This window comes from Canis lupus, chromosome 1 (assembly GCF_011100685.1).
Source record: "Canis lupus familiaris isolate Mischka breed German Shepherd chromosome 1, alternate assembly UU_Cfam_GSD_1.0, whole genome shotgun sequence".
Lineage (NCBI taxonomy): Eukaryota > Metazoa > Chordata > Mammalia > Carnivora > Canidae > Canis > Canis lupus.
The window spans coordinates 98,887,588-98,913,566 of record NC_049222.1 but is presented as its reverse complement, the minus strand read 5'-3'; the positions used below and the strand labels follow the sequence as shown (position 1 = coordinate 98,913,566).

The 25,979-nt window shown below is 54.6% G+C and overlaps 1 protein-coding gene across 2 annotated transcripts in view; it reads left to right on the top strand.

Moving 5' to 3' along the window:
• The window catches only part of PHF2 (PHD finger protein 2), a 67,108-nt gene extending 64,193 nt beyond the window's left edge, over window positions 1–2,915 (top strand). For both annotated transcript variants that reach the window (XM_038527369.1, XM_038527370.1), the window contains exons 21-22: window positions 185–608; window positions 1,015–2,915. In XM_038527369.1, the coding sequence (XP_038383297.1) occupies window positions 185–608; window positions 1,015–1,103 (513 nt within the window). In that variant the 3' untranslated portion in view covers window positions 1,104–2,915. The remainder of the gene's footprint in view (window positions 1–184; window positions 609–1,014) is intronic.
• Window positions 2,916–25,979: the final 23,064 nt, after the last annotated feature.

The window sequence follows — 25,979 nt, the reverse complement described above, 5'->3', positions numbered from 1 at the left end:
CCAGGGGCTGTCACGGGCTTGGGGTCACTGGAGCAGTGCTGACCCCTGGGGGGTGTTGGGGAGGCGGGAACTGGCCACTCAGGGTTGGGTAATGGGGGGTGATGGGGCAGGGGACTCATCCCCTCGCTCAGGAGGCCTGAGGGGCCACTCAGCGTCTGAGGCCGCCCATGTGCTGTGTCCAAAGGAGGAGCAGAAGAGCAGAAAGAAAAAGAACACCAAGAGGAAGCTGGCTCCCAACACGCCCTCCCCCTCCGCCTCCACCACCTCTGCCAGCACCACGTCTGCCAGCACCACGTCTGCCAGCACCACGTCCGCCTCCACCACCTCGGCCTCCACCACCTCGGCCTCTACCACCTCGGCCTCCACCACCCCGGCCTCCACCACCCCGGCCTCTACCAGCACAGCCAGTAGCCAGGCCTCCCAGGAGGGCAGCTCACCTGAGCCCCCGCCTGAGGCACATAGCAGCAGCCTGGCGGACCACGAATACACGGCGGCTGGAGCCTTTGCAGGGGCGCAGGCTGGCCGAGCCTCCCAGCCCATGGCCCCCGGGGTCTTCCTCACGCAGAGGCGGCCCTCCGCATCATCCCCCAACAACACCGCTGCCAAAGGTACCGTGCCTGCATTCCCCAGGCCGCCCACGGCTATACCGTGGGGACGGCAGGTTCCTTGTGCAGCTTGGCCATGTGTCCACAGCCACCCCTCGGCCCTTTGGACAGGAAGCTGTGGTCACACATGGGCCGGGCGGGTCTGGTGGCCTGGGCTTCAGGGCCTGGCCAGGAGGAGGTGTGGTCAGTGCCAGGCTGAAGGCTCCTGGGAGGGCCCGAGGGGATCCGTTGGGGGCAGGACTGCTGTGAGGTCCTTGGTCCCCACCGTCCCTTGGGCCCCACCTGTCTCCACCCTGTGCCTCACCCCTGTAGCAGTGCTCCCCGCCCTTGTCACCGTGCCCCAAGGGTGGGACCCCGGCCTCCCCTGACCTCTGCTCACCTGGCACATTTCCATCTCCTCTGCCTGCAGGAAAACGTACAAAGAAGGGCATGGCCACCGCCAAGCAGAGGCTTGGGAAAATTTTGAAAATTCATCGGAATGGAAAACTGCTCCTTTAAAGTTTGGAAAGCCAGGATCCTTCTGCTCCGCTCAGGACCCCCGGAGCCCCGCTAGGACATCAGCCCCCAGGAGGGCGGCTGCGCTGCCTCACCCTGGGGAGGGCCTGGCCCTCCCGGCCACCACTCCCCCCATATGAGCATCTGTTGCTTCAGCCGGCAGAGCGCACCGACGCGGACGGACGTCCTTTCTCAAGTTGCTTAGAGTGACCAGTTCCCGAAACTCGGCCCTGCCTGTTTGAGGACCATTCCAGTTCCAGGAGAGCCTCTGGGCCCCCCTGAGTGTGGGTGTGATCACAGGGCTTCTGCAGCTCTGTTGGGAACATGAGTCCTTCGAGGAAGGAGGAGTGAGCCAGTGCTCACCAGGCCCAGAGTCCGAGCTGGCCACAGGCCGGTAGGCTCCAGAGGCTTAAAAAAGGAAAGAACACTAGAGAGGAAGAGGAGGAGAGAGTGGGGTCTTCTGTGCCCCCCTGCTCTTCCTGAGTGATTCTCAGACAGTCCAGAGAGTGTGCGGCCCGGCCGGGAGAGGGGCCTCTGTGCTCCCCGGTGGCGGGTGGCGGGCCGGATGTTGGGTGTCGTGCCCTGAATGGCTGGGGCCTTTCTTGGGACGCCGGGGCCGTGAGCAGGGTCAGTGTGTTGGTGGGGAGGGGGCGCCGTCACGGGGTTCCCCCTCTCCCCCCAGGCAGGGTCGGGCCCAGCTGTGATGTGGGGCCTGGGGGCCTGGGCCAAGCCGTGGGGGGGGCCCCGTGCTGCCCCCCCGGCTACACTCCTAGAAGCACTTCTCAGCCGAGGCACCCCGCCTGGCGGGGCGGATGGCGGCGGGCAGCCCGAGGACGCGGGGCCCAGCACGTCTGTCTTGTCACCTGTGTGTTTGGTGTCGAGTCCCCAGGTGGACCCCGGACTGAACGTCCGCCCGTCGACATGGAGGGGGCTGGAGTTGTTTCTCAGGCAATCCTGTATTTTAATTTTAGATGTATCTCCTGAAGCATATTTTTCATAGAATGTAGCGTGTAAATAGCTTTTTAAATAACTTCTTTTTTATAAGAGTAAAAGTATCTTTAGGAATTTCTTTCTAGAGAGTCCGTCATTAACATTTATACGAGTTTTTTGCCGAGTATGACGAACACTTGGGTTTGCCTTCCTTCTTTCTGTTTGTTGTTCCTGTTGGTGTTACTTTTTTCTTTTAGGAACTAAGGTATTGCCTGAAAAACAAGTGGTGTCTGCGGAGCCTTCTCTGTGTGTTTGCAGCAGCAAACCGCGCCCCAGACCCGTTCCACGCGGCGGGCGCGGGGTCTCCGACCCGGACACCAGCTCTTTCTTTCCGTCTCGTTGGCGAAGGGGGTGGGGATGCAGTTATTTTACTTAGCACCTTGTGAAGTGTTTCTGTGTTTTGTGATGCTGTAATTTATTAATGTTTGTAGCTTTTTATATTTGTACATTTCTTATGAGCTTTGTTTATACGCCTGTCCCCGGGCGCCGTGTCCATGAGGCCGGCCCCGAGGCTGGCGGACGAGCTCGCAGGGCGCCCACGGCGCCCACCGTGCCGTCCCGGCGTCTGCGAGGCTCCTTTCCCATCCTCGTTGAACATTTATATAATCTAACCCGGCCATCAAGCTGTTCTCTCTCTCTCTCTCTTTTATTTTTTAAAGTTTATTATTATTATTTGGCAACATGTACATTTCTAACAAAGTTTACCGTGGCTATTAAAGTGTTTTATTTCCCAATTCATATTACTCTTGTATCGAGTCCATGAGGTCTAAGGCAGCTTAGATCAAAGTTTTAAAAGAGTAAAAATATTTCAGGTTTTGTACAGAACCATGTCTGTGTCGTTCCTGCTCACTCGCCAGCGTCTGCTCCCGCGGTGGGGGTGGTGGGAGGGGGCACCGAGGGCCCGGCCCACGTGCTGCCCTGCACCCCAGAGCCGCCGTGCCCCACGCCGCCTGCAGGAACGGCCCGAAGAGCCCGTGGGGGCCGGCGGCCTGTGGGACCCCGGCTCCGTGACCGCGGCCCCGGGCAGCCTCGGGAGCCTCCAGAAGCACCTACTGCCCACGGTGCGTACCTAGCGGAGGCCGGTGAGTGCAGGCCAGGCACCCAGAGATGCTCCGCGGCTGTGCAGGATCTGTCTACGCCCCTGCAGTCGGGACGTGGGGCCGGAGAGGACGGAGGGTTCGGGCACCCGGGAGGGACCCGCTGGGCATCCCTGCTGCCGGCCGGGCCTGTCATACTGAGGCTGGTCCACAGGGGCCGATGGGCTTGGTCTGGGCATGGGGCTCCAGCTAGCAGAGCTGCCTGTCCATGCACCAAGGCTCCAGACGCAGGCCGCCCCGCTGAGAGCGTCTGTGGGTGGGCAGTGTATTCAGACGGTGTGTGGGTGGCAGTTCATCATGTGCCATTTGTGACAAAGCACAGCAAGGTCCCTCCATCCTGCTGGGCAGCCAGCGTGGCCATCTGTGCCCCACGCGGCTGAGCGCCTCCAGGACCTCCCTGAGCTGGAGGGTTGGGGTGGGGCTCCAGGTACCCACTCTCCTGAATGGAAAGTGCTGCCCCCCCGTGGTGCCCTGTGTCCACGTGGGGCGGCCCCTCTGTTGGGCATCTCAGGCGTTGCTGCCCTTGGAGGTAGCACCGTCCCAGAGCCCCCAACAGCCCACGTCCCCCCGACTGGGCACTCTCCCTGCTTGCTGCTGTCTTATCCCTGCCCAGCTCCAGACAGATTCTGCTCCATGGCTCCGGGGGTGGGGGGGGGGGCGGGTGACCACGCTGTCACCTCACAGCCATCAGGTGCCCTGTTCTGCAGGCCCCTCTCCGGATGCCCACCAAACCCAGACTGGCCTGCCCTGAGCCCGCACCCTGGAGGCTGGGCCGTCTGGGTGCTCCTGGTACCCCTGCCTTCGTGTGGCTGTCAGGACTGGACCTTTAGAGCTTGTCTGGGGGCAGGGGGCTGAGGTCAGGGCTGGGGAGAGGCTCCCAGAGGCTACCCAGCATCCCCTGAGCCCTAAGCCCCAACGCAGGATCCCTGGGCCGTGCCCTGTGCCCCCATGGGGCCCCGCAGCCTGTGCAAGGTGTCCCAACAGGGTCCCTGGCTGGGCGTGTCTGAGCTGTGGCCCTGGGTGCACCCCGCAGGGGTGGAAGGGCCAGGTGCTGTGGATTTTCTGGGGTCTCCCCCTCCGGGCAGGGCAGGCTGTGCGGTCCGTTCATACCCAGGGCCCGGGTCCAGGTCACCACGCTTCCTTCCCACCGCCTCCACCGCCGGCCTCTGGGCTTTCAGACGTCCCCACGGGCACGAGTCCCACAAGCATGAGCTCCAGGCCCAAGGCCCCTGCCCCCGCGCCGGGCTCCCAAGGCAGTTGCAGCAGGTGCGGGTCAGCTGCTGAGGCTGACCGCCTCCAGATGGGGAGGCCCAGCACCCACTCCCAGGCTCCTGACCCCAGGCCCTAACTCCCCACCTCCCCATCCTGTGGGCCTGCAGAGCCCGAGGAGGGTGGCCCTAGGGGCGGCTGGAGCCATCGTCACCACCACAGGGCCCACGCCGCGCTCCAGCCCGGCCTTCCCAAGTCCAGCGGGATTCCATGGTCACCCACAGCTGCTACGTGCTGGGCCAGGCAGTGCTCAGAACCTTCTGGAGCCATCATCCAGCGCACTTCCCCAAAGAGGTCGCGGAGCTCAGGAGAGACCGCTGCCTGGCCTGGAGGAGGACGAGGTCTGGCCAGCGTCTGCGTGCACACCCAGGTAAGGGGGCTTCCCACGGGGAGACCGGAACGTCTTTAGCAACGTGAGCAAAGGCCCCGAGGCAGGCGGCGTCCCTCCAGGGCTCCCGTACCCCCTGGGGCTCGCCTCCCTCGGGAGCCCCTCGCTGCACCCCCTCCCTGGGAGCCTCCACCCCGCCCTGTGCCCAGCACTGTGGGCCCCTGGGCCCCCTCCAGGCTGGGGACCAGCCGGCAAGGGTCCCACTGGGCGCCTTGGGGAAATGTCAAGAGTGACCACCAGGGGGCAGGGCAGGGCCGGGAACCAACCGTCGAGGCATCGGAGTGGGAGCCAGTGGTGTGGGGGCTGTGGAGGTGGGGGTGTGGCGCCGGGGCTCAACTCTGGAAGGAGCGAGGGGTCGGTCGTCCTGACCTAGGTGAGCGCCTGGGGGGGGGAGGGGGGGGTCTGTTCCTACACCAACCAGGTCCTGGCAGCTTCACGCTCGCCACTGTCCTCGAAGGTCCTAGGACTGTCTGTATCTTAACCAGGGAGAAACTGAGGCATGCAGCCTCACAGCTGGTGGAGCTGGGGTTCAAGTGCAGGTAGGACAGTTCTCGGTCCCCAGGAGGCAAGAGCAGATGGAAGGTGGCTGCCGTGCAAAGGCCCTGAGGTGGGGATGGCTGGAGCAGGGGGCTGAATTCCAGGCAGCAGGGCCAGGTCACACTGTGGCACCGGCAGCTGTGTGAAGGGCGCAGGTGCCGTCCCCTCACCTGGTTTCGCCGCCCCCCCCCCATGAGGGTCTTTAGCTCTGCAGGCTACACAGAGACCTGCCCTCCACCCAGCCCTGCCCACCCCACCTCTGCACAGCCGAGCAAGAGGCTCTCTTTGCAGAGAGGGACACTGAGGCAGATCGTTTGGGGGGGGGTCTCTGCCCTCTTTGGGTAGAGAAGAAGGACTGTCAAGGGGGCTCCCCATCCAGGGTTTTAGAAAGGCTGCTACCCGCTAGTTCCCAGTCCTGGAAAGCAAGTCCCCTGCACAGTAATTCCCACGGTCGCAGAGGCACAACGTTCTGTCAAACACTAGGTGGCCAGTGTGACTGCATTTCCAGAGTGCCTACTGTGTGCGAGGCCGAGTGCTCGAGCTTTCCTGCGGCTGGTCCCTTACCGCTGCGCCTCCGCCTTGGCCTGTGCGGGAGGGGCAGCTTGGGCCCTGGGCTGGAGGCCTCTCGGAGGAGACAGTCTTTGAGCAGAGGGCCTGATGTAAGTGTTGGGGTTGCAAAAAGGCCTGTGCAAAGGCCCTGGGGCAGGAGTGAGCTTCCCAAGGAATAGTGGGGCACAGGGAGGGTGGAGAGCTCAGCAGGGCCAAGGTTCTGGCAAGGTCATGTCCCCTACCGGCCCTACGAGTCAGGAGGGGTGGGCACCCCTCGCCTGGCCGCCTGGCGGTGGGACCTCAGGAAGGCCTCCACCCCCTCTCTCACCCAGGGGCCGCCGGCTGTGTGATCTCCAGCAGTCACTTCCTGTCTCTGGGCCTCTTGTTCGGTCTGCTGACCGCGAGTGGAGGGACAGAGGAGAGGCGCCAGCTGGGATGCGTGGGAGTGTGTCCCCCTGGCCCACCCGCTGTCCTCTCGGCCACGCCCGCAGGGGGTCGGGTCACCGCAGGAGGTGGCCGAGGGGCCTGGGCCCGCTGGGAGCACTTTGCAGTCTCCTCCCTCCTGGAGAGCATGGGCGTGGGGTGCCTCCCCGCCGGTGGACAGGGGGCCTGGGCGGGGCAGCGGCTGTCGGGCAGCCTGACAGATGACCTCCCTCCTCAGCCGCCGACCGCCTTTCCCAGGCCGAGTCCCGCCGGCCGCCTCATCCAAACATCCCCGGGGATGCCACCTCGGCAGAAAAATGACGCTGTTCCATTAACATCTGACACGGATTTGCAGGCCCCAAACAGACGAGCACGCATGTAAACAGCCGGCCTGGCTGGGCCCCCGCCCGGCCCGCTCACGGCGGGATCCTCATAATTGATTGTCCACCCGCTGGCCCCCAGCCTCCCCCCAGCTCCAGCCAGTGTTATTTCAAGATCGCAATCCCCCCTCCCCCCGCAAACCGCATTTCCCAAACAGCGGATGTGCCTGCTTGGAGGAAAGAGGGGAAGGAGGCTCCTGGTTCTGTGGGCCTCAACTTCCTCCCTGTGGAATGGACCCTCCTCAGGGTGTCCCATGGCCACATCCACACAGCTGCTGGAGCCTCTGCTCCTCTGCCCTTTGGGTCCTAGGGAGGCTTCTCACCTGTCCTCCTGCACCCCTACACTGGGTTGGCTCAGATCAGAGCACCTGCTGGCTCCCTGAGCCCTCCCTGGGACCCCCACACACACTCTTGGGCCCCCCCCCCAGCATCCCCGGGACCCCTGCCCCTGGGACCCCCCACCAGCTCCCCTCAGCACCCCGGGCCCCCTACACTGGCCCTGCCCTGTCATTTCCCTCTTCTAGATCCCCACATTTAGCCTTGTTCACCGTGTCCTCTGGTGGGCTGTCCAGCTCTCTCACCCTCTGTGGCTCCCTGCTAACTGCCTCCATCCTCTCAGGGCGTCGGTCCCAGCCCATGTCCCTCAGAAGACAGTCCCCAGCCTCACCCTTTGCTGGGTGCTAGGGCTCAGGGCAGGCAGTTTGGGAGAGCCAGGTGGGCTGAGAGACCAGGGACCCAGGGGGAGGCGGAGGTAGGAAGGGGGGAGGTTGCAAGAAAGGGAGGAGGTTGTGAGGAAGGGGGCTCCAGACCAAGGAGCTCATGGTGTGGGGGGCGGGGCAGGGGTGTGCAGGCAGACAGGGGAGGGAGTGGAGGGGGCTGTGGAGCCCTGCCCTGCAGGGTGGATTAAGACAGAGATGGGGGGGGCCCTTCTGGGGCCGGGGGTTATCGCTGCTTCCTCCTGTGAGGCCTAGGTGATTCATGGCTGGAGGGCTGGAGGGCAGGCTGTCAGGGAGAGATGCCAGCCACTCCTGTAAAGGGTTGGGCTGGCCTGTCCCGGTGGCCCAGGGGCCCTGGATGGAAAAGCACAAGGCCCCAGGCCCTACCCTTTGTCCCTGCACCCATTCCAGACTAGTGCTCTCAGTTCTTTGCACTGCTGCTGGGGAGCTCATGCCCTCCTGGATGCTTGGCTCACACCCCAAACCCAGCTGGTCTCAAAGAGCAGGAACCTGTTTTCCTCGGTAGCTCTGAGGGCCCTGAGCTCTGGGGCTTAGGACATGGGCCTGGCCCAAGAGAAGTGAGCAAGTACCTCTGTTCCCCTTCTCTGTCCCCCTGCGGACCAGTATGTGATGGAGAAATGACACAAGTGACTCAGTGACCTATCTAAATCATGGCGCAGGCTATTGGGAGGCAGATCATGCCTCACTGGAAAGTCTTGTGGGATTCCAGGCAATGGGGCTATTGCATTTGAGCAGGGGCAGATGTCTGTGTTGGAAGGTGTTTCTGGAAGCAGAAATGGGGAACAGGCAGTCAGGGCCGAGAGGAGGCAGAGGTACCTGGATGAAGGTAGGTGGCCATACGGCCTGAGCTGGAGACAAAATTATGTTTATCAGGAGACTATGGTGGATTAGAGGGCTGCATGGCTCATCCAAGAAGCTTTCAGAAATGGCTTGCTAAAATAAATGGGAACAACTGAGAAATAGACCTCCCACCCCCAGACCAGAGCCATCCAGTGGAATTATTTGCAAAGATAGAAATGTTGGTATAATTCACGTGAGCATTTGAAATGTGGCTACTGTGACTAACTTCTGAATTCTTTTTTTTTTTAAATTAAGATTTATGTATTTGAAGGAGGGAAGGGGCAGAGGGCGAGAATCTCAAGCGGGATCCCTGCTAAGCACGGAGCCTGATGTGGGACTCCATCCCACAACACCGAGATCATGACCTGAGCCAAAATCACTAGTTGGACACTTAATTGACTGAGCCACCCAGGTGCCCCAAGTTTGAAATTCTTAACTTTACTTCTTCTGACTGCTTTAATCTTCAACTTAAATATTCACATGAAAAAAAGCAATGAAGTAGAAAGTAGACAAATAATAGAGAACATTAATTAAACCAGCAATTGGGTCTTTGAAAATATCAATAACATTAATAAGTCTCCAGCTAGACAGACCAAGAAAAAACGTGGAGAAGATACCAACTCCTAAGATCACGAATGGAAAAGTGGTCATTACTACAGACCCTATAGACATTAAAGAATAAAAGATTATTATGATCAACTTTATAAAATAAGTTCTATAGTAACAAATTTCTTGAAGGATACAAAACATCAGAGCTGCAAGAGATAGGATATCTGATTAGCCCCCTGAGTATAAAACAATCTGAATTCATAATTAAAAAGCCTTTCCCCACAAAAAAAAATCCCAGGCCCCAGTGACTTTATTGGTGAATTCTAGAGACATTTTATGAAGATTTATAAACTCTTTCAAAAAATACAGGATGAGGCAACACTTCTTATCTCATTTTATGTGGCTAGCATTACCCTTAGGTCAAAACTACAGACATCACAAAGAAATTGCAAAGAAAATTATAAATTCTATACCTTTTATGAATATAAATATGAGATTCTCCATAGAGTATCAACAAACAAATTGAACACCAATAAAAAATAAATTTATTATTAAAATAAATAAATAAATAAAGTATTAATAAATTAAAAAAAATAAAGTATCAACAATCAAATCCAGCAGCATGTATAAAAAAAGTTGTGTTTAAGTGGGGTTTATCTCAGGAAGGTAAAGTTGACTTAGCATTCTCAAATCAATCAATGTAATTCACTATATTAAAAGAAGAAAGAAGACAACTGTATGCTATATGATCATTTCAGTAGACTAAAAGAAAAAGAAAAAAAAACCAACCCCCTTGATAAAATTGAGTACCCATTGAGGATGAAAAATTTTCAGGAAACTGGAAATAGAAGGTAATGTCTTCAGTGGATGTCCTGGTAAAGGACATATATTTTGGGGAGAACACAGGGTATTCCCCCCAAAACAGAATGGAATATTCTTATCACTTCCATTCAGGAGTGTACTAAGCCAGTGCGATAAGGTGAGAGAGAGGAATAAAAGGCCTGCAGAGTAAAGAACATTAACAGGTCATGTACATAATAATCCCTCAGGAATCTACAGAAGAGCTACTGGAACTGATTTGAGTGAAGACCCAGAGCATAAATCAGTTTTATGTGTACTGACCAACGAACGAGAGAAAGAGGAAAAAGTGATGAGTGGACAGATTGACAAATGTCACAAGATACAAGATCAGTATTTATTTATTTTTAAAGATTTTATTTATTCATGAGAGACACAGAGAGAGAGGCAGAGACACAGGCAGAGGGAGAAGCAGGCTCCCTGCAGAAAGCCCGATGTGGGACTCGACCCCAGGACCCCAGATCACGCCCTGAGCCAAAGGCAGACACTCAACCACTGAGCCACCCCGGCATCCCACAAAATCAGTATTTAGAAATCAACTGTATTTTCTATGTGCTAGCAATTAACTACCAGAGAGTGAAATTATACAGCAGTACATAAAAACACAAAATTCTTGGGAATATTGAACAAGAATATTTGCAAGACCTATATGCTGGAAACTACAGAAACTGCTGAGAGAAGTAAAAAAACTTGAATGAACAAACAAAATTAGACTTAACACTGGTTGATTTCAAAATTTCATATAAAGTTATTAAGACTTATTTTTAAGCTAAGTAAACAAAACAATATAGCCGATATACAAAAATGGAACTGGATGGAGTGTCTAGAAGCGAATCCACATGTATGTGGTCAACTGGTTTTCCACAAAGTTACCATGGCAATTCAACATAACATAGAAGGGAGAGTCTTTTCAAGAAATGTTACTGGAAAACTAGATGTCTGAACCCTGGTCCTTATTTCACTCATACACAAAAATTAAGGCCAAAAAGGACAGAGACTTAACTTCAAAGCTAAAACTACACATCTTCTAGAAGAAAGCGTAGGAGAAGATCTTCACATATTTGTGTGGGCAAAGAGTTTTTAGATGGGATTCAAAAGGAACAAAACATAATAGTAAAAACTGACAAGTTGAACATCATCACAATAAAAATATTTTGTTACGTGTGAGTTTCTGATAAGAACACACAAACATAAACCACACGAAAGACATAAACCTGCAGATTCAAGAGACTGAGCAAATGCCAGGCAAGATAAACTCAAAGAAATGCACACCCACACAGATTGGTAGAATGGATAAAAACTGTTCCAGTTACCAGCTGACATCCTGGAACTAAGCTTGTGAAAAGTAAGGATAAAGAAAAGGTCTTTTTCAGAAGTCAGAGAAAAATGGTGTGTTGCTTGTAGAGACGCACCACCTCCGGTGACAGCAGAGCCCCCGACTGGCACTGCTGAGCTCAGGAGGAGGCAGCAGGATTTTCAAGACTGTCCACCTCGCGTTCTAGTCTCAGTGCAGCTTTCCTTCAGGGAAAGAAAGGCTCTCTCTCCAAGGGCTGGAGACTGAGCCGGTTTGTTGTTGGAGCACCTGCAGGACGCTGTCCGATAGAAGGAGGCCGGAACAGGTCAAAATAGAAGTAAACAAGAAGTAATCACTTCACCTCAAGGGTTTCATTCATCATGCGCCCTTGGATGTGGTGCTCCGTGCACCGAGAGGAAATAATTAGGAAAATTGCATTTTAAGATTTGGGAGAGCAGAGGGAATCTGAATGGAAAAAAGGTTTCTGCACATCACTCAAACTGGTGAAATACCTCCACCAGGAGGCTGTGATGACTCATGTCAGTATGTGGTAGAACCCAGAGCAACCATTAACAAAGCTACACAGACTCAAAATTACCATAAAACATCACAACGGAGCCCTCAAAAATGTTCAAGTAACCCACAGAAAGGCAAGGGGAAAAAAAATCAGAGGAACAGACACCAAAGGGACAAATGGAAAATAATCATGTAATGGCAAACGTAAGCCCTAATACAGCAATAATTACTTTACGTAAAAATGATCTCAATATGTCAATTAAAAAACACAGATTGGCAGAATGGATAAAAACTCTTACAGTTACCGGCTGTCATTCAGAAACTCACTTTAAACGTGATGACACAGATAGGTTGAAAAGTGAAAGGATGGGAAAAGATACATGCATTCCAAGCATTAATTCACAAAAAAGATAACTACCTACCTTAATGCCACAAAAAGTAAGGTGCAGAGCAGAAAAAATGACCAGGGAAAAAGAGAGGCATTACGTAATGATAAAGGCAGCAATGAGCCAAGGAGACACGGCAATCCTAAATGTTTATGCGCTAAACAACACATCTGCCAAGTACATGGAGCGAAACCCTGAAGAGGTGAAGGAGAGACGGGCAAAGCCAGTTATCACTGGGAGGCCGACTCCTCCCTCTCAGCCAGAGAAGATACAGAGCTGTCATCCCATACCATTATGGAATACACATCCTTTTCACATGGCCGTGGGCATTTACCAACACAGACCATGATGCTAACCTCAATACTTTTGAAAGAATGGAAATCCCATACAGTGTGTCCTCTGGCCATAATTGATTCACCTTTGAAATCAATAAGGTGAAAACAAAAGGAATCTGTCCAAACACTCGGGAAGTAATCAACATGTTTCTATGTGATTACGTGACAAAAAGGAAGTTGCAAAGAAATTACAAAAATGAGTAGAACTAGGTGAAAAACAAAAACGTGGCATGCCAAAATTTGTAGGATGCAGTGAAGGCCATGCAGACAGGGAAATGCTTATGGTAGGAATGATAAAAGTCCTGGGAGGTCATCTACATTTGAACCTCCAGAGATGAGAAAAAGAAGAACTAAATCTATCCAAGGCAATCTGGAGAAAGGAAATCATGATAAGAGTAGGAATCTAGGAGATGGTAAAGAGGAAAAGAAATCAGAAAATTAATGAAAAAAAATCCTTAAAGTTGATCTTCTAGCAAGACTGGCTAAGCCACAGAGAGGAGACCCAAATCTCCAACAGAACGAAGCAGGGCATCACTGGAGGTCCTGCCAGCATTGAAACCTAACAGGGAAATACCATACGAAACTTAAGATCATGAATTTGACAACTTAGAAGAAATGGATGAATTCCTCCAACATCACAAATGACCGAAGTCCAACCAAGATGAATGAAACGAGCTGACTAGTCCTATAGCCACTGAGTAAATTGAATGGGTAATTAAAAGCTCCTGAAAAAGAAATCTCCAGGGCAAAATGATTTCCCTAGAATATTCTAGCCAACATTTTTTAAAAAAGATTTTATTTATTTATTCATGAGAGACACACACACACAGAGAGAGAGAGAGAGAGAGAGAGAGAGGCAGAGACACAAGCAGAGGAAGAAGCAGGCTCACTTCAGGGAACCCAACATGGGGCTTGATCCTAGCACTCCAGGATCATGCTCTGGGACAAGGGCAGGCGCCAAACCACTGAGCCACCCAGGCGTCCCATTCTAGCCAACACGTAAAGAAAAATTAGCACCATTTGTGTACAATCTCCTTCAGACAAGAGGAAGGAACACTTCCCAGTACGTTTCACAAGGCCAAGAGCTCCCTGGCACCAAAACAGAAAGTGTACCAAAAGACAACTAAAAACTAGTATTTCTCATGATTTTAGAAGCAAAACCTTCCACAAAATGTGGCTGAGTCAAATCCATCACTGTGAAGCATTCCTGGATTATTCCAGGGATGCATGACTGGTTCAGGATTTTAAAATCAGTCGATACAATCCACATCAACTGGTTAAAGAAGAAAAACCATATGATGATATCAATTCAGGCAAGAAAAACATTTGGCAACATTTAACACACATTCATGATTAAAAAAAAAAAAAAAACACCTCAGCAAACTAGGAACAAAGAGGGGATCTCCCTCAACTGGCTCTACAACCAGAGTGAAAGAAATTAAACTGTACCTATTTGCAGATGACATGATTGTCTACACAGAAAATCGAAAGGAGTCAACAAACAGCAAACAAACCCTTTGAAGTAATAAGTGAGTTCAGCAAGGTCAGAGGATAAAGGATAAAAATGGCAAAAGTCAATTGTATGTCTTTAGAGTAATGAGGACATTTGGAAATTGATATTAAAAACACAGTACCGTTTATACTCACTCCAAAGAGAATAAAATACGTCGGTGTGAGTGTGATGAATGTGCACGGGATCTGAAATGCTGACAATTATAAAATGTGGATGAAAGAAACCAAAGACGACCTCCATGAGTGGAGAGGGCCACACCATGCTCAGGAACCTGACCCCAGCGCCCTACAGAACTCAGCGCTTCCAGACCTGTCTGTAGATTTGGTGCAATTCCTGCTGGAGCCTCGAGATACCTCCTGGGAGACACAGACAGGCCCATTGTAAAATTCACGTGGAAAGTCACACACCTGAAAGAAGTGCAAGGGGCCAGATGGTGCACCCGCAGACCTGTGTTGACACCCTCGCCCCTGTACCTCAGAATGATACCTTATTCAGTGATAAGGTCTTTATAGAGGAGGCTGAGTTAAATGGAGGAGATTAGGGTGACCCTAATCCTATACAGCTGGCATATCAGGAAATGTGGAGTCACAGACACGGGACGAGGATGCCACCTACAAGCCAAGGAGAGAGCAGAGCCTCCCCCTCAGCTGCAGAAGGAACTACCCCTGTGACACCCTGATCTGGGGCTTCTAGCCTCCAGAACTAGGGCAGAACGAACTCGTGTTGAAACCTCCAGTCTGGGAACCCTCGGTGGCGCAGCGGTTTAGCGCCTGCCTTTGGCCCAGGACGCGATCCTGGAGACCCGGGGTCGAATCCCACGTCGGGCTCCCTGTGCATGGAGCCTGCTTATCCCTCTGCCTATGTCTCTCTGCCTCTCTCTCTCTCTCTCTCTGTGACTATCATAAATAAATAAAAATTAAAAAAAAAAAAAAGAAAGAAAGAAACCTCCAGTCTGTGGCCCTGTGACAGCTGCCCCTGCTAAAAAATGCAGGCAGCTGGGCAGCCATGACCAGGAGGGACCCTCCCCCGACAGTAAGGCTCCCTCTGTCCCCACAGCAAAGGGGATAGGGTGGTGCCAGGGGACAGACACAGGGCACAGGGATCTACAGGACACACAGAGTGACCCCACAGGAGCCTTCCCTCGAATGCCGCTGGAGTGACAGGATGTCCTCGATAAACCAGGAGCCCCGACCCAAACTGCACATGTGCTATGACCACCAGCTCGAGATGGATCATAGATCTAAACTAAAATGGAAACTACAAAACTTCAAGAAAACCCAGGGGAAAATCTTTAGCACCTAGACCAGAGCATTCTTAGGCTTCATATCAAGAGAATGATCCATAAAAGGAGAATTGATCAAAAATAGAGCCTTTATGGGATCCCTGGGTGGCTCGGGGGTTTGGCGCCTGCCTTTGGCCCAGGGCGCGATCCTGGAGTCCCAGGATCGAGTCCCACGTCGGGCTCCCGGCATGGAGCCTGCTTCTCCCTCTGCCGGTGTCTCTGCCTCTCTCTCTCTCTCTCTCTCTCTCTCTCTCTGTCTATCATAAATGAATAAATAAATCTTTAAAAAAAAAATAGAACCTTTTGGTTCCTTCGTGAAAGATGCTCTACCACCAGGGCGAACATGTGTCTCCAGACCGGGAGAAACTGCTTGCAAGCTGCAGGTGTGACAAAAGGCCAGTCTTCATGGCACATAGACATCTTGGCACCACACATAAACACGAGCCTTCCCATTAGGATGGGCACATGCTTGAGCAGAAATCCAGAAGAGATGATACATGGATGAGCCCTGTGAGCAGAGGCTCGACGGCAGGAGCCATTGGGGAGCGTGATCATCATCATCTCTTTTTCCTTCTTCTTCCTTCTTTCTCCTCCTCCTCCTTCTTCTATTTTTTAAAAAAGATTTTATTTATTCATGAGAAACACACATAGAGAGAGAGTCAGAGACACAGGCAGAGGGAGAAGCAGGCTCCATGCAGGGAGCCAGACGTGGGACCTGATCCCAGGTCTCCAGGATCAGGCCCTGGGCTGAAGGTGGCGCTAACCCACTGAGCCACCTGGGCTGCCCTTCTATTTTTTAAAATTTAAATTCAATTTGCCCACATATAGTATAACCCATGCTCATCCCATCTAGTGCCCTCCTCCGTGCCTGTCACCCAGTTATCCCATCCCCCCGCCCACCTCCCCTTCCGCAACCCTTTGTTTCCCAGAGTCAAGAGTCTCTGATGGTTTGTCTCCCTCTCTAATTTTTCCCACTCAGTTCCCCTCCTTTTCCTTATAATCCCTTTCACTATTTCTTATATTCACTCCATGTATGAGGCCATATGATGATTGTCCTTCTCCTATTGACTTACTTCACTCAGCATAATACCCTCCAGTTCCATCCACGTCAGTGTAAATGGTAGGTAGTCATCCTTTCTGCTGGCTGAGTAATATTCCATTGTATACATAGACCACATCTCCTTTATCCGTTCATCTGTCAAAGGACACCAAGGCTCCTTCCACAGTTTGGCTATTGTGGACATTGCTGCTGTGAACACTGGGGTGCAGGTGTCTCGCTTTTTCACTGTGTCTGTATCTTTGGGGTAAATCCCCAGCAGTGCAATTGCTGGGTCGTAGGGCAGCTCTATTTTTAACTCTTTGAGGAACCTCCACGCAAGTTTTCCAGAGTGGCTGCACAGTTCACTTTCCCACCAACAGTGTAAGAGGGTTCCCTCTTTTCCACATCCTCTCCAACATTTGTTATTTCCTCTCATTATTTTTTGCCATTCTCACTAGTGTGAGGTGAGATCCCATTGTGGTTTTGATTTGTATTTCCCTGATGCTGAGTGATGTGGAGCATTTTCTCCTGTGCTTGTTGGCCATGTGGAGGTCTTCTTTGGAGAAATGTCTGTTCATGTCTCCTGCCCATTTCATGACTGGATTGTTTCTTGGATGTGGAGCTTGATAAATTCTTTATGGATCTTGGATACCAAGCCCTTTATCTGATGTGTCATGTGCAAATATCTTCTTTGGTCCTGTAGGTTTTCTTTTAGTTTTGTTGACTGTTCCCTTTGTTGTGCAGAAGCTCTTTATCCTGATGAAGTCCCAATAGTTCATTTTTGCTTCTATTTCCCTTGCCTTCATAGGTGTGTCTTGCAAGAAGCTGCTGTGGCCGAGGTCAAGAACACGATCTTCTTACCCACCCACCGGGACTGCTGAGGCCACGGCTGGAGGAGGCCCGGACAGGGGCTCGCTCCCACGGTCGGCGGGACTGCAGAATGCTTGGGCAGTTCCCGTTAAACCTATTAGTGGAATTACTAGAGGACCTGGCAATTATACTTCTAGGCATTTATCCCAGAAAATGGAAATTTATTTTCACACAGAAATTTGGACAGGAATGTTCACATCAACTTTATTTGTAATAGCCAAGATCTTGAAACACCCCAGTGACCTTCCACACACATGTAGAGACCCTGGAAAGCTGACACACACGGGGATGCAGGAGGACCCCTTGGAGCAATGTGAGGGGAAAAGCCTATTTCAAAACAGACACACACTGCAGGAGCCCTTGCATAGAGCATTTATGGAGCAACGTGAGTTTGGAGTTAGAGCCAAGATTAGTGGTCAGGGGAGAGGCAGCTGTAAACGGGCCTCACACGGAGTCGTCTGGGGATGACCCGGCGGAGTGTCTGCAGCCACGGAGGTGGCAAGAGGAGGGCATAGCGTGGGGTGCGCTCGCCGGCCCGCTGGAACGGCCGCGGGGGGCTGACAGGCTCCGTGGGTTGCCCCCTCCCCACCTCAGGAAGGCGCTGGGGGAAGCTGCATGGAGGGTATAGAGCTGCTCCTCATACTTTTTTTTCTTTTGCAACCTGCTTTGAATCTTCAATTATTTCAAAGTAAAATATTAAAAAGGAAAGGCAAGCCAAAGTTCAGACGGAAAAAATCTAAGTAGGACTTCTTTACCCGAAACATAGAAAGTCGTCTCAAACCCAGTCAGACACAGCCTAGGGGCAAAGGGTCTGGAGAGCCTCCCTCAGGAGAAGGTACTTGGGTAGCCGGGGAGCAGGTGGACGGGCACACGCAGCTGAGAGTGCGAGTGACAAGTGTAACAAGACCCTTGCAACTGGGATCACATGTGGGCAGTGCCCTGGGTGGAAGGGAACGGGCAGCGGCTGGGACTCACGCCCACAGGTGCTGTGTGGTGGGCCCCACAGGCGGCACGTTCTGGAAGCTTCTGTGAGGGCAAACACATAGTGACCATGGGACCCACAGGGCCTCCTCATCCTCAGACACCCACCAGGAGGAATGGCCGCAGCAGGTGTGGGTATGGCTCCGGGAACAGCACAGACAACTAGCAACAGGGGAGTGGATGCGTAAACGCTGCCAGACCATGGGGCCCTCCTGGGGGCCAACCCCAGCGCTCGGGAGGTATGGCCGCCTCTGCATTTGGGTCTCCTGCAGGCGCCTGGGGCCAGGCTGGGGCACCATTCGGGATGGCAGGTGGCCTGGATCCTCACCTGCCCCGCTAAGGCCCGCCACCCGCCTGGCTCTCCAGAATGAAAGCCTCCACACCAAGCACTTTCCCTCTGGTCTCCTGTGGGCGCTTGCGCCTCACCTTGGGGCCCTCCCCACCAAGGCCTTCCTTCTAGGCTGTGGCTCTGGCGCTTCCTCCTGCAGGAAGCTCTCCCTGATGGCTCAGGCCGAGGGGGCCCCCAGCCAGGTTTCCTTGCCCCCTCCCCCCGCCAGCCAGTGCAGTATCTGTGGCTGCCAGGCCCAGGGCTGTCCTGGAGGGCCCCGGGGACTTGCGCTCCCCACACGGTTGGAAACCTGCATCCAATCTCCCGGGCAGCCATACCTATGTTTGGAAACGCAAGCCTGACAGGTGGGGTGGGCCTGGCGTGCGGGTTCAGGGCTGATTCGTTAAAAGGTTTTATGAAAGCATGCTAAATAGACCGTGCAATTGCAAGAGTGAGTCCTTTTCTGGTGGAAATTACTCAGCCATTTGGTTTTTATTTTTGCAAACGTGGTTCGGCCCTTTTGAACACTCACTTGATACGCCTTTGCTGCCAAAGCAACAGGAAGATATGCTTTGAGTTCTCTGTAAAACCCCCGTGTAAACACCAGGCTTACGGGTAATTGCAGCACTGCGCCAGTTCCAGGGGCCTTCCCATGGCCTTCCCTCCGACGACAGCCCTGGCTGCCCCGCAGCACCCACCCCAAAGCACGAGGGGTCAGCATGCCAGTCAGGCCCCCACCCAAGGGGAGAGGTGAGGCTTCTGGAAGGGGAAGGGGAGCATGCAGCTTCCGTGGGCCTCTGGCCTTTGGACACCCCATCCCTCCCATTCTGGGTCCTGGGGCTGCAGGGGAAGGCATCCCATCAGGGTTTGTCTGGGCAGCTCCTGTCCACCTGCAGGCCCCCCAGTTGGGCCTACTCCACCTGCCTCCTTCCTGCCGGCCCTGCGCTCTGTACCTGGGACTCGTCATCTGCATTCCCGCCTCTGCAAAGCAGCCTTTCAAGAGCTCCCAGAGGGACAGCTTCCTCTCACTTCACAACCTTTGGGAGTGTTCTGAGGCTGGTGCTGATGTGTGTGCCTTTGCTCTCACCGGATGAGGGGAGCCTTGGCCTGGGCACAGGGCATTCGGATGGACATTTTAACCAAGCCCCAGACATTGCAGATGGGCTGTTTCCAAAGGCAGGATTGGAATTCACACAACCTGACCCAGCAAGGACCTGGGGAAGGGGGGGTGGGTCGGGGCTCTGGTGGGACAGGAGGGGCTAACTTCTGCCCCTGGAAGTCCCCAGCATGCAGGAACAGAGAGGGTCACCAGGGACTACAAATGGAGCCTCCTTTTTTTTTTCATGATTTTTTTTAATAAATTAATTTTTTATTGGTGTTCAATTTACCAACATACAGAATAACACCCAGTGCTCATCCCGTCAAGTGTTCCCCTCAGTGCCCGTCACCCACTCACCCCCACCCCCCACCCTCCTCCCCTTCCACCACCCCTACTTCGTTTCCCAGAGTTAGGAGTCTTTATGTTCTGTCTTAAATGGAACCTCCTTGCCTGGCCAGGAATGGCGACTGGCATGGGGACCCCGCTTGGCTTCCCAGGGCCCATGCCCTGCTCTGGGGACTCTGGGGGCTGCCCACTGACACAGCATTCGGTTCCCAAGTAGAAATGAGAGGGAATGCAGGATGGCTTGCCCCCTTGGGGGCCTGGGGAAGCGTGAACCAGCTGGTGTCCTTCCTCTGAGCACATGAAACCGGACAGAGGGGGTCATGTGCTGTGTGAGGTGGCCTCCCAGCCCTCGAGGAGAGAGTCAGCCACATTGTGCACTCCTGCACTGCACCCCTCTCTTGCTCCCTCACTGGTTTCCCCCTCCCTGCAGCTGCTGGCTCCCCACCTCCCTGGGGACTCCCAGGCCAGCATTGCCTCAACCTAGCCAGGCTGCTGAGCACCCCCCACCAGAAATACGCATGACCGAAGGTGCTGCTGTGAGCGGAGCCCCCACCCCAGCCTGGGGAAGGGGCCAGTCAGCTGGGGGGGTATGGCCGTGATGGTGGGCCTCTGAGCTGTCCTGTCTCCAGGGGTCAGAGAGCTTGAAGGTCCCCGGGTCCAGCCTCCACCTAGGGCCGGGGCCTTCTGTCTTGCTCAGGCACTGCCTCCCCTGCTTGCTGTGGTGAGTGCTAAGGAGAATGATGTCTGGCACCCTCTTAGTAAAGGTTGCTGTACTGCCTCTCTGCCTCCCTTGAAAAGCCACAGGTATGGCTGGCCAAGCATCGTCCTGGGTGGCACCCACTCTGGATGCAGACTTGACCTGTGGGTGGCCCTGGGGGAAAGCCTTGCCCCTCCATGGGAGCCCCAGTCCCCGGTGCTTGCCAATGCTGCCAGGAGACACACACAAACTTGCCGGATGCTAGGCTGTGCATGGTGGCCGATCTCCAGCCACCCGGAAGAGATGTGGCCATGCCAGTCCCTGTGCCCCAACTTTGGCTGACAAAGGTCCCATTATCTGTCACTTGGGTGTCCTGAGGGCCCTAGAGGCAGCAGGACTGTAGTACTTGTCCCTTGATCCAAGGACACTACATCCTGGAATGTTCCACTTGCCCAGCAGAGGTAGGGGTTCTGCAAAGGGGCGGGGGCGGGCAGTAGCCTCTCAGGGGGTGAGACATGTGGCTGGGTGGTGGTGTCTGTCCTGGGACACAGGGTGAGCCCACCCCTCCTGAGCACAGAGCATGGTTCCCCATCACGGCTCCACGTGCAGCACTTGGCCCAGAGAGAGTGTCCGAGTGGGGTCTGACTTCTAGAACCATGTGGAAGCTTCTTTGTCACAGACCCACCACATCCAAGGGGAGACCCTGCTTTTTGAGGGAACATCAGAGGACTGGCAGCCACGTTGAGAATCACCATCTGCTGAGCTTTGCCCGCCCCTGCTCGCTGGCCGGCGAGGAGAGCAGACCCGGGTTTTCCTCCGTGGCCCCAGGGCTCCAGCCTTTCTGTAACCTCTGGACCCCACTGTTGCATGAAAACCTTCCTCCTGCCGGCAAATGTTTGCGGAAGGTTGCCAGTGGCCCCTGGAGCTTGTGGACTGGTATTTAGAGGCAAGAACCCAGCCAGTATTACCTGTGTGGCTGGGGAGCATCCTGTGCTGGGGGAGTCCAGGAGGGCCACCTCAAGAGGGGCATGGACAGCAGGTGGGCAGCAAGCACAGACCTGGGCCAGGAGCTGCCAGCCTTCTGTGGGGAGCAGCGCTGTGGTGTCTGTGCAGGGAGTGTGTGAGGCCAAGGAGGGACCAGAGGACAGGTCATCCGGACTTGACCTGGCCGTCTGTCGTGGGGAAGAATAAACGGGTGTTCCACAGGCCACTTCCAGCACAGCTGTTCCCCTCCCCCACCCTCAGGCCCCATGTGAGGTCTCCGGGGACCTGGGCGCCCATGCCCAGGCGCTCCCACCCTCTGCTCCCAAGCCCCACGGGAGGGAGCCGTGGCGGGCCGATTGGATCAAAAGGCCCCAGCCCGGCCTTGCCCATCAGGGAAACATCACGCTGCTCTGGAATGAGGTGGTTTCGAGCAGCCAATGCGAGGAAATGGGTATTTATGTAACGGTGGGCATGGTTTTTATTTTCCCTAATTTTCAGATTACTTTCGATTAGGCGTCTTCGGAGTAGAAAAGGCTCGCGGTGAAATAGATCCTGCCTAAATCATTACTGCCCCCGCCCCGGGCCGCCTCTGCAGACAATTACCCCGACCCAGGGGTTAGGGGCAGACTCCAGGCCGGGCCCTTCCTCAGCGCACACAGGGCTCCGGCCGCACCCGCCTTTGTGCTCCTGTGGACACACAGTGGCCATTGATTCTGAAGCCCCCGTGGCCAGAGGGGCTGGGGGAGGGGGCGGAGGGAGACATTCCCACCAACATCTGGACTCTATCTCTTCTCCCCGCCCCCGGCTCGGGACAAGGCGGGGGAGGGGGAGACGGGGGGGGGGGGGGGGGGAGGAGAAAGAAATGCCCAGGCCAAATTCAAATGCTTTCATAAATTTTGCACCAGAAATGTTTTGACGTGAATATTTTTGTCAGTCTCCAACGTGTGCCAAAAGAAACTCAACTCCACACGACAGCTCGAATATATTCTCTAGATGACTCTGGAGTGGCTGGGCCCCAGCACCTGCACGCGGGGCCTGGGGCCCGGGCTCGGCGGGCAGAGGGGAGGCGCCGGGGACCGGGGCGCTCCTTGTCTGGCCAAGGCCTGGCACGGCCTCCGCGGCCGGGGCGCTCTCCCCACGCCCACCATCAGGGCAGGGCCACATCGCGTCTGCCAAGCCAGGGCAGCAGCCACGCGTGGAGAGGGCAGACTCAAGGGGAGCAGTCGCGTGGGGTGGAGGTGTGTTCACACCTCCAGAGGGGACCCCACATATGGGGATATAGCAGTTTTCTTCTGCAAAGCTGAAAAAACAGTCATTTTGGGTTTTTTTTTTTTTTTACTATGTTTTTCCCACTTTCCTGTAATCAATATAAATTAGTAAAAATGTCATGTAAGAATATGTCTCTCTTCCTAAAAAAAGTTGAGAATGGGATTGCTGTCTGATGCACCGACCACACGTTTGGGTGTAGCCCGAGAGAACGAGGGCAGGGGTCAGCCCACACTTGCCCCTGGTGCCTGCTGACCGCCGCCCAAGCCTGTGCCCACGTCACAGCGTATGTCACTCGGCCTTAGGGAGATCCTTTCGCCCGCTGCAGCATGGGTGGACCCTGAGCACGCGGCGGTCATGAAGGGAGCCAGTCACAGAAGCACCAATACTGTAGGACCACCTCAAGTATTCAGATAACGGAGCTAGGAGGTGGGTGGCGCCCGGGGGCGAGTGCTGGAGGGGTGCGCAGGATGAAACGTCCTGGAAGCGAATGTGCTGATGGCTGCACAAATGGTTAAAACGGTACATTTGTGCTCTGTGTACTTTACCCCACACGATCCAACAGGGAGGTGTCCCCCCCAATCAGCTACCCTTGGGTGCAGCTCCCTGACTGTGTCCCTAGGGCCGTGGGCTGGCTAGAGTGTGGGGCCCCTGTCTGGGCAACCTGTGGCCTTGATCGCTGGTCTGTGCGGTAGGTGCCACCTCTCCTGGGCCAGAGGCTTGGAGGATGGTGAGGGCAGCCGCAAGCCGTGTGTCTGGGTGGGCCCTGAGTGCCAGGTGGGAGGCATGGCCCGGTGGGTACAGCCAGAGGCAGCCGCATCCTCTCCTTCCAGGGACAGCAGTGACCATGGCGGGGGGATGGTGGAGGTGGTGGCTGAGGTTAAGCACCTCAGTCTTCCATGATTCGGTTTCCCCATCCGTAGACTGGGGTGACGATGGGGATCCCATGCATTCATACATTGTTTCTTTCAAAATCCTCTACGGAGCCCCCGCCTGTGGATGGAAGGAATGGGGCAGGAGGCCAAGTGAGGCATCCCACTGCAGGTGTGGAGCCCACGGGCTGGGGGCTTTGGGAAAGGCCCAGCTCTGGGAGGGCACAGGAGGGCGTGGGTGGGCGCGGGTGGGCGTGGGTAGGCGTGGATGGCAGCAGCTGGGCCCTGTGGGTGCCGATGTGGACAAGGCTTTGCGTCTGGTTGGCTGTCAGAGCTGTGGCCGCGAGCACCTCCCACTGGCGGCTCGCAGCCCGGGGACACAGCCCACCTGCAGGCTGTGTGGCCTGCGCACTGAGCAAAACACTTTAACGTCAGGAGGTGGGGTGGCTAGCTGTGCGCTTGGCAGGGACTTCCTCCCTCTGAGCACCATGGTTAGCTTTACTGCTGGCCAGAGGTGAGCAGAGGCGACCGTCCCTCCACGACTTGGCCTGTTGCTGTGGGGTCGGGGCGGGGAGGTGGCCGTCGGTCCTTGGTGTGGACATGGCTGGGCCGGGGAGGCTCCTCTGGCGGCGTCCACCCCTCCAGCCCCCCTATATCCCCCTGTGAATCACACGGGACACGAGTCACAGTAACAGTGCCAGTGACCTGGGCTGACTCTGCAGCACAGTCCCTTTGTTTCAGCTGTGTGGGCCGCTTGTTACTGCAGCAGGGCCAAGATGGTCTTGACTGTTACACACGCTTCACTGAACTATCTGGATCTCTGGAGCTTCTAGGAAAAACCAGGAGGTCTGTCCATGCGAGTCCAGGCTCCCACATGGCAACCGTGGGTGGACGGAGGGGCAGCTCCATCTGCGGACAAGGTTGCGCCACTTTGCCTCAGTGTCCCCTGGTGCATTCTCTCTGGCGACTGCTCTGCCTTGGTGTTTGCTTCCCCACAGGCCTCCCGGGGCGCCCATCCTCACCGGGAGCCCTCGCCTGGAGGAGTCATGGGCGGGTGGGAAGCCCCGCCCCCCACGGGGATGTCTGACCACACCCCCCACGTCCTCCCTGTCTGTCGGAAGATTCTGTTCCAAGAGCTCACAAGGAGGTGGTGGGCCCCTGGGGCAAGAGGCCCAAAGGGGAGGTGCCCAGGTCAAAAGCACCCAGCTAGTGAAGCCGAAGCCAGCGCTCACCTGTATTCGTGGTGTTTCCCTCTGTGCGGTGCCCCAGGGGGACCCCGTGCTCTCCTGCTTCTCCCCCTGCTTTCCTCAAGGCTCATCACGCTTCCTAAGATACTTGAAGAATACTTAGTCTTACTCCTTTACAGAAGAGAAATCACCCCTGCATGCTGCCACCAAGCAGCTGTTGGTCCAGCTACGAGTCCTTCACCTTCCCACCTGGGTGTTCACTATCGTTGGGGGCCCAATGTCATTACACTTACATCTTCACATCTTTGGGACAAAAATGTATCAGGCCAAGAGAATGAGACTCTCCCAGTGTGGTTGCCTCGGGTACATGGAAGTAACCAGGCCGGGCCCCAGAATGTCCCCTGCATGAGCATTATGGTCACAGTGACTCAAGCGCAAAGCCCCATAAGAGGGATGTTTGGGTCCTCCTTTACTGATGAAGGAAACAAGACTGGACTGAAGACGTACAGTGAGCCAGAGCCAAAGCCTCGAGCCGAACTTTCCGCTTCCAAATCCAGCACTTCTTTGCCTCTCGCCTGATGAGGCCTCCCTTCTGTCACTAGAAATTGAGAGAAAGGATTCGGGTAGATGTAGGGCATGGACCCTGACTGCTTGTGTGTGTCCACCGGTGGGACCTGGGCTGGTCCCCATGCCTCATGGCACTGGGGGTCTCTGTCTGCAGTGCAGTTACGATGTGGGAGATGCGTCACTGTGGTGTGAGCCTTAGGCTTGGTTAGTTGTAGCTGCTTTCTCACCTCCTGGATTCTTCTAGAGCTAGAAGAGTTGGCCCCTCCCACGGAAAGGTTAGGATTCCCACGCAGGGACAGAACAAGAGAGCGTCTCCCCTTCTGCTGGAGAACTCAGGCTGAGAGAGGGGAACATCTTTCTCTGTGGACGACAGCACCCTTCTGCTGACCATTCTCATGGGGCGTGGGCTGCATGGGGAGGAGGGGTCCGGTGGGGAGCAGTCAGGCTGGCCTGCATGCTGAGCCTCCTTTTCTTTCTTTCTTTTCTTTTCTTTCTTTCTTTTCTTTCTTTCTTTCTTTCTTTCTTTCTTTCTTTCTTTCTTTCTTTCTTTCTTTCTTTCTTTCTTTCTTTCTTTCTTTCTTTCTCTTTCTTTCTCGGAATCTTTATCGTGGCCAAATATATATACTACAAAATTTACCATTTTAACCACTTTTAAGTGACGTCTCAGTGAAGGCATCAAGTACCCTCACTGTTGTATATCC